At 43.3% G+C, this 7,385-nt stretch overlaps 1 protein-coding gene across 1 annotated transcript in view; it reads left to right on the plus strand.

Annotated features, from left to right (window-relative positions):
• Positions 1 to 5,430, plus strand: part of ATCAY (ATCAY kinesin light chain interacting caytaxin) — a 33,262-nt gene extending 27,832 nt beyond the window's left edge. Inside the window, exon 10 of the mRNA XM_029285930.1 lies at positions 5,372 to 5,430. Coding sequence (XP_029141763.1) covers positions 5,372 to 5,430 — 59 coding nt within the window. The remainder of the gene's footprint in view (positions 1 to 5,371) is intronic.
• Positions 5,431 to 7,385: the final 1,955 nt, after the last annotated feature.

The raw sequence follows: 7,385 nt of genomic DNA on the forward strand, positions 1-7,385 counted from the left end.
ATGCTGGCTCAGGAATTCTGGGAGTTGAAGTCCACGAGTCATCAAGAGAGCCATAGTTCCCCCATGCTGGCTCAGGAATTCTGGGAGTTGAAGTCCACGAGTCATAAAAGTCCCAAGGTTGCCTGTTCTATACTATTTCTGCCATGTGGCCAAATAACTCACCACTTCAAAGCAGTGTGTGTGTGTGGGGGGGGGCATCATTAGGTTCTCTGCCGGAGGACTCAAAATATCCTGGGCAGCCCAGAGTCAACTGGCATTTCCAAAAATAAATAAAATCAAATAAACGCATTTTCTAACATTTCTCAATACTTTGTCTAACTTCCAAAACAGGACTGCTGTTCCGTCAGAAGTTCAGGAAACAAGGTTTGGGATGTGTTTTTAATTAAAATGCACGTCTTTTTTTTTTAAATTTGTTATTTTTAAGAACGCCTTCTGTTTTAATTTTTGTGCTTTGCCCTTTTTAATGAAACCATCTCTTTAAGTTTGGGCATGAGTGTTGCTTTTAAAAGATTACAATCTCGTACCCTGAGTTAAGAACCAAGATATAATAATAATAATAGTAAAGTTGGAAGGGACCTTTGAGGTCATCTAGTCCAACCCCCTGCTCAGGCAGGAAACCCTATACCATTTCGGACAAATGGCTGTCCAGTCTCTTCTTAAAAACCTCCAGTGTTGGAGCATTCACCGCTTCTGGAGGCAGGTTGTTCCACTGGTTAATTGTTCTCACTGTCAGGAAGTTTCTCCTTAGTTCTAGGTTGCATCTCTCCTTGCTTAGTTTCCACCCGTTGCTTCTTGTCCTGCCTTCAAATGACTAGATGTCCTCCAAGGTCCCTTCCAACTTCATCATCATCATCATCATCATCATCATCATCATCATCATCATTATTATTATTATTATTATTATTATTATTATTATTATTATTATTATTATTATTATTATTATTTTCAGGGAAACATAGTAGTAGCTTGTGGTCTGGAAGTATTAACTCCGCCTAACTTTCTCCCTCTCTCTCCAACTCCTAGTATGTCATGAATCAGGATGGAGAGACAGAGGGAGCTGAAGAAACCCCTCCACCTGATAAGAGACCCTCCAACCACCATATACGTTCTTTTCCTGGCCTTCCGATCTTGTAAACATCTCGTCTTCTGGTCCATCAGAAGGAGCAACTTGCCGTTTCTCCATCACCCGAGGCAAAGTCAGCTTGTGAGACTCCATCCCACCACAAAGTTTGCCAACGAAGGAGTCCTTCCAGGAAAGGCACTGAGCCCTTGAGTTTCCAGAGAGATTCTGCATCTAGTCGAGAAAACGGAGATCTGGACGTTTACACGGCAAGGCTTTTCCTGCAGTTGCTGCAAGTCAGAAAGCGGCATAGCAACGCCAGCCTGGAAAGCACATTTTGCGTGCCAGATAATTGTAAAAAGAGATGTTTGCCTCATGCGTCGCTCTGTCCCGAACAGCTTAAGCCTTCTTCTGCTTTCAGAGGTGGTTTGCCTAGGCCTGTTCCGACAGACACGGAAAGCCGATCCCTCCTTAACCCTCGAATTGTGGGGAGGGGCTCATGCTGAGACCCCCTCCGGCAAATTATGTGAAATAGAACATTGATCCAAGCTTTCCTTTCGAAGGATTCTCTCTCTCTCTGCATCCTAAAATTCCCCAGAAGTAAAGAATGTCCTTCAACCGTCAGCGTCAAAATGCAATTAGGGCTTTGATTGTTTTTACGACACCGGACAATCACCCTCTCCCCTTTTGTATCCGGATGGGATAGAAATTGCAAACACACCAAGATTTCCTAGAACAAGCAAAAAAAAACAGGAAAGGAAGCAGGCTTTCACCAGCCCGAGTCACAACGTGCAAACATTAAAAACAAGATGCACGGTTTTTCCTTGAGTTTTCGGTACTGCCTTTCTTTCCAGCACAATAAACGTGAGGAGGGCTATCCAGTGGGAATAAAAACATGGACAAAGTGATTTAGTGGGAGAGGCCTGGAATGAGGAGCTTAGTGATCAGATCTGGACTCAGTTTGGGGACACACAGATCCCTCCCTCCCTTAAAATAGGATCTGGAAATCTTTTTTCTTGCCTACATCTCTTGGAATGTTAACAATATCGGTCCAGCCTCCACCTGTTGTTCAGCACTGCAGGAAATTGCGGTAGGATTCTTGGCGCAGCTTCTCACCGAAATGTTATTTCAATCCAGGAAGTTACAAAAAGGTACTTAACTGTAAGGCAAAGAAAAGTTAACAGCAGAAGCCAACCGAAGGAGAATTCCCTCGTGGTTGCAAACAGGAAAATATCACCTCTCTTTTATTAGGAGGCCATCCTGTGTGTGCTGGTCCATTCATGCGCAATCGTTGAACATTACAAAAAAGGAGAGAGAGAGAAAAGACTTCACAATCCACTGTACACATTTTCAGAATTGCTTTCTCTTTTAACGCCTTGTAAATAAGCAGCAAAACAACGTTGGGGACAAATTGGAACTGTTAAAAAAAGTCGCTTGGATCAACGGCAAAAGAGCCCAGACAATTTCTGAAGCGGTTTTAGGTCGCTGCTCTGTTTAGCCAGGACTGCATCATCCATCTGAAAAGGACCGTTTTTTTGAGGGGGATGGCGGATACAGAGAAAGGGGATTTCCTCACTGGAGGAAACCCACCTGGTGGGAAATGCCGGGGATTATAAGTTAGGATTTGGTCCCAAAGGTGCTTTTTTCAGGAAGCAACTGGACGTTCTTGTTTTGCCTTTGAAGACGTTTTGCTTCTCCTGCAGGAAGCTTCTTCCGCTCTGACTGGAAGGTAGGGAATGGAAGGATTTATACTCCTTGCAGACAGCTGGTCATTTGCATTCTTTTAGAGGGTCGTTGAGGCCACTTGGAGGTTTATCTGTGTCTTCAGGATCACCTGAGTGGTGCAAATGGGTGTGGAGCCTTCATGGAACTGTTGAAAGGACTGTGTTGTGCACTGGAGATAGATGGTGTTGTTAGCAGTTCCAAACAAGGCTCCAGACCCATTTGCACCAGTAAGGTGACCTTGAGGGCACAGAGATAAACCTCCAGGTGGCCTCAACGACTCTCTAAAAGAAGGCAAATGACCAGCCGTCTGCAAGGAGTATAAATCCTTCCCTTCCCCACCATCCATTCAGAGCCGAAGAAGCTTCTTGGAGGAGAAGCGAAACATCTTCAGAGAAAAAACAAGAAAGTCCAGTTGCCTTTTGCAAAAGCATCTTTGGGACAGCCACGATCTGGATGACTCAGAGCTAGGACCATGTATGCGCAAAGCGAGTGTTGTGTTGTTCACAGAGAACGTATCACGGTATGTTTGGAAACCCAGCCCTGCAGAAGCATTTTAAGGGAACCTGCGATTTCCCCATTATTATTATTTTTATCGTTTTACAGGATATTTCGCCTGTCTTCTGTGCATGCAACTTGCTGTCCGTTTAGTTTTTGGAAGTATGGAAGGACCTTGGAATTGTAGGGATTAGAATGGGAGAAGGATTGGAAAGGACTAGGACGGGGGGTAGGCAACCTGGGCTCTTTTATGACTCATGGACTTCAACTCCCAGAATTCCTGACTCAGGAATTCTGGGAGTTGAAGTCCATGAGTCATAAAAGAGCCCAGGTTGCCTACCCCTGGACTAGGAGTTGGCAGCCTTCCAGATGTTGAGTTGCATCTCTCTCATCAACCCTGTTATTAGCCATCCTGGCTAGAGTTGATGGGAGTTGCTGGTCCAACGTCCACTGGGATGAAGGCTTAAGGCCCTCCCCTTCTTCTGTCTGAACAGAGATGGAAATAAAAACTGGTCCAGTAGCTGTTTTCTACTTACTTCTCTGCGAATTAGTCACAGATAAGCCAACATCTGAAGTCAAACAATAATCTAAATGAGTGTTAAAAGTTTTTATTTCTCCACTGGCCTAGGGTTGAGCAGGGCTGTCTCAAAGGTTACGATTTTGAGCAGGAAATGCCCAGTTTCAACACGAAAAATACAATGTCGTCCAATTAATGGAGCTTCCTTGAAGACGTAAACACGGAGGAAGAATTTTTCTGGACCATTTTTTTCAAGGCAAATATAGAAGCCCCTGGTTTAAAATTGCCCTGAAGGGGATTTAGGTAAGGAAATGTCCACAGGTTGTGCTTAGGGTTTGTGGGTATGTGTGTGTGGGTGTTCAAATTCGGATCGCAACTCAATCCAGCTTGAGTTGGATTCAAATTCCTGAGCGATTTGGGACCGTCTACAATTCCCAGGATCTTGTCGGCGTCTTCTCCAATTAAAGCCCAAATGGAAATAACTGAAAACGTTATACATTCAGGAAAATGGTTATTAAAAGACACGTAATTACAGAAAAATGCTTCTGATAAGATCATGTACACCAAATGCAAGTGCTTAACAATTCAGAAATGGACTTGAAAGAGTTGGAACGTGATAAAAAGCCAATTCAATCCTAAATTGCGTTAACAAAGGGATTCAGTCAAGATCACATGAGGCACTAATACCACTCTATAAAGCCTTAGTAATAGTAAAACCTAGAATAACGGCATCCAGTTTTGGTCACCACATTGTAAAAAAGATGTTGAGACTCTAGAAAGTGCTGAGAAGAGCAACAAAGATGATCAGGGGACTGGAGGCTAAAACATGATAAAGAACAGTTGCTGGAATTGGGTATGTCTAGTTTAATGAAGAGAAGGACGAGGGGTGACAATATCTCAGGGGCTGCCACAAAGAAGAGGGGGTCAACCTATTCTCCGAAGCACCTGAAGGCAGGAGAAGAAGCAACGGATGGAAACTAATCAAAGAGAGAAGCAACCTGGAATTAAGGAGAAATTTCCTGACAGTGAGGACAATTAACCAGTGGAACCACCTACCTCCAGAAGCTATGAATGCTCCAACACTGGAAGTTTTTAAGAAGAGACTGGACAGCCATTTGTCTGAAATGGCATAGGGTTTCCTGCTTGAGCAGGGGGTTGGACTAGTAGACCTCCAAGGTCCCTTCCAACTCCTATTCTATTCTATTCTATTCTATTCTATTCTATTCTATTCTATTCTATTCTATTCTATTCTATTCTGTTCTCCATTCCATATTCTATTCTATTCTATTCTATTCTATTCTATTCTATTCCATATTTTCTATTCCTATTCCTATTCTATTCTATTGTATTCTATTCTATTGTATTCTATTCTATTCTATTCTATTCTATTCTATTCTATTCTATTCTATTCTATTCTATCCTAAACTTCTCAGTCTAATTTTACAGCCCTGGGATTTTTGAGTGATATGCATCCATCTACCAGATACTTACTGTACAACATCAAGCAAAGGTGATGGAGGTCCACCAAGTGATAGTTCGGAGATTGGGACGGTATCTTTTATCCCTTGTAAAAGTTTGTGGAAAGACTCTCCTGAGCCTGAGATATGTCTTGCTCTACGCTGAAATTTGGTAGCTGTCAGCCATGATACAAGAAAAGAAGAAACAATAGACTTTTGACTCTAATCAGCTGACGTCAGGCTGTCTTCTCCAGCTGTTTTGGTACCTGGCTTTTGGGAGACATCTGCATGGCCTGATCGAGGAGATGTCCACACCGGTTGGTCAAAAAGTCAAGACGGCAGCTATGAAGATTCATAGAATTTTAGAACTGAAGGTGACCTTGGAGGTCATCTAGCCCAACCCCCTGCTCAAACAAGAGACCTTATATCATTCTAGACAAATGGCTGTCCAGTCTCTTCTTTAAAAAATCTCCATTGTTGGAGCATGCACCACTTCTGGAGGCAAGCAGTTCCACTGATTAATTGTTCTCGCTGCCAGGAAATTTCTCATTATTTCCAGTGTGGCTCTCCCACTGGAGCTTCTTCTGGTTTTAGATCGGTTACGCTGCCAAAATTATCTTGACTTTTCTGACAAGCATCTGGGGACATCCCAGCTTATCGTTTTAAATATTTACACAGCCTCCTCTCTTAAATCCCAATCCAGCTTCACAAAAACCCAACCTTCGAAAATTTTAACGATTTGCAAATGTATGTTTTTGTAGAAAACATGGATAGAACATGCATGGAACAATTAACCAGTGGAACAACCTGCCACCAGAAGCTGTGAATGCTCCAACGCTGGAAGTTTTAAAGAAGAGACTGGACAGCCATTTGTCCGAAATGGTGTAGGGCAGGGGTAGGCAACCTTGGCTCTTTTATGACTCATGGACTTCAACTCCCAGAATTCCTGAGCCTGCTATGCTGGCTCAGGAATTCTGGGAGTTGAAGTCCACGAGTCATAAAAGAGCCAAGGTTGCCTACCCCGGGTATAGGGGTTCCTGCCTGAGCAGGGGGTTGGACTAGATGACCTCCAAGGTCCCTTCCAACTCTATTATTCTGTTCTTTTGTGTGACTTCCTTGTTAGAATTCCTGTTTGCTGTTCTCTCTCTGAAAGTTAGTTAATTCAAAGTGCAGTTATGGCCTCTACCTAGTGTCAGTTTGATTGTTGCGATGTGGGTGCACAGAAGGAACAAAATAAAAAAACCACCAATTATCCCAAATTCACCACTTACTTGTTTTTTTTTTAGTCAGGAGTCTAAAAAAAAGGTAGTCCTTGACTTAACAATTGTTCGTTTAGCGACTGAAATTACAACAACACTGGAAGAAAAATGACTTACGACCGATTATCGTATGTACAGCATCCACACAAGTTAACATGATCAACATTTGGGTGCTTGTCAACCTGCATGTATTTACGATTGGTTGCAGCATCCTGGGACCCTCTTCCCAGGCAGCTTCTGACAAGCCAAATCACCGGAGGAAGCAGGATTTATTTAATAACTGTGGCAAAAAATATATATCATAAAATCAGTTGCGATTCACTGCTCAGCTGCCTTGCTCAGCACAATTATTTGGGTTCTAATTGTCATGGGGTATCTGTGGTATGATCAGATAGGAGAAAGAATATCCAGATTTTTGCCTTGAAGTAGCCAGCCTTTTTTTTATTTTTATTTTTTGCAGAAACAAGCTGGAATTGGTCTATGGAGATACTCAATCATCCAGGTCATGGTTGTTCCAAAGGTGTTTTTATTTTTCCAGAGGCAACTGGACTTCCTTGTTTTTTCTTTGAAGACGTTTCGCTTCTCATCCAAGAAGCTTCTTCAGCTCTGACTGGATGGTGGGGAAGGGAAGGATTTATACTCCTTGCAGATAGCTGGTCATTTGCATTCTTTTAGAGCAGACATGTCAAACACGGCCCGCGAAGTGGTTTCATGTGGCCCGTGAAGCCATCCTGGAAACAGTGAGGAAACGGCCCCCGCTGCCTTGGCCCCGGCCCAGGATTCCCGGGAGCCAATGTACAATTTTGTGGTGGCCATCTTGGCACTTGCCCCAGTGGACCATGCCTTGGCGCTTGCCCCGGTCCCACCCCCTT

This window comes from Protobothrops mucrosquamatus, unplaced genomic scaffold (genome assembly GCF_001527695.2).
Source record: "Protobothrops mucrosquamatus isolate PMUCROS unplaced genomic scaffold, P.Mucros_1.0 scaffold2543, whole genome shotgun sequence".
Taxonomy (NCBI): Eukaryota; Metazoa; Chordata; class Lepidosauria; order Squamata; family Viperidae; genus Protobothrops; species Protobothrops mucrosquamatus.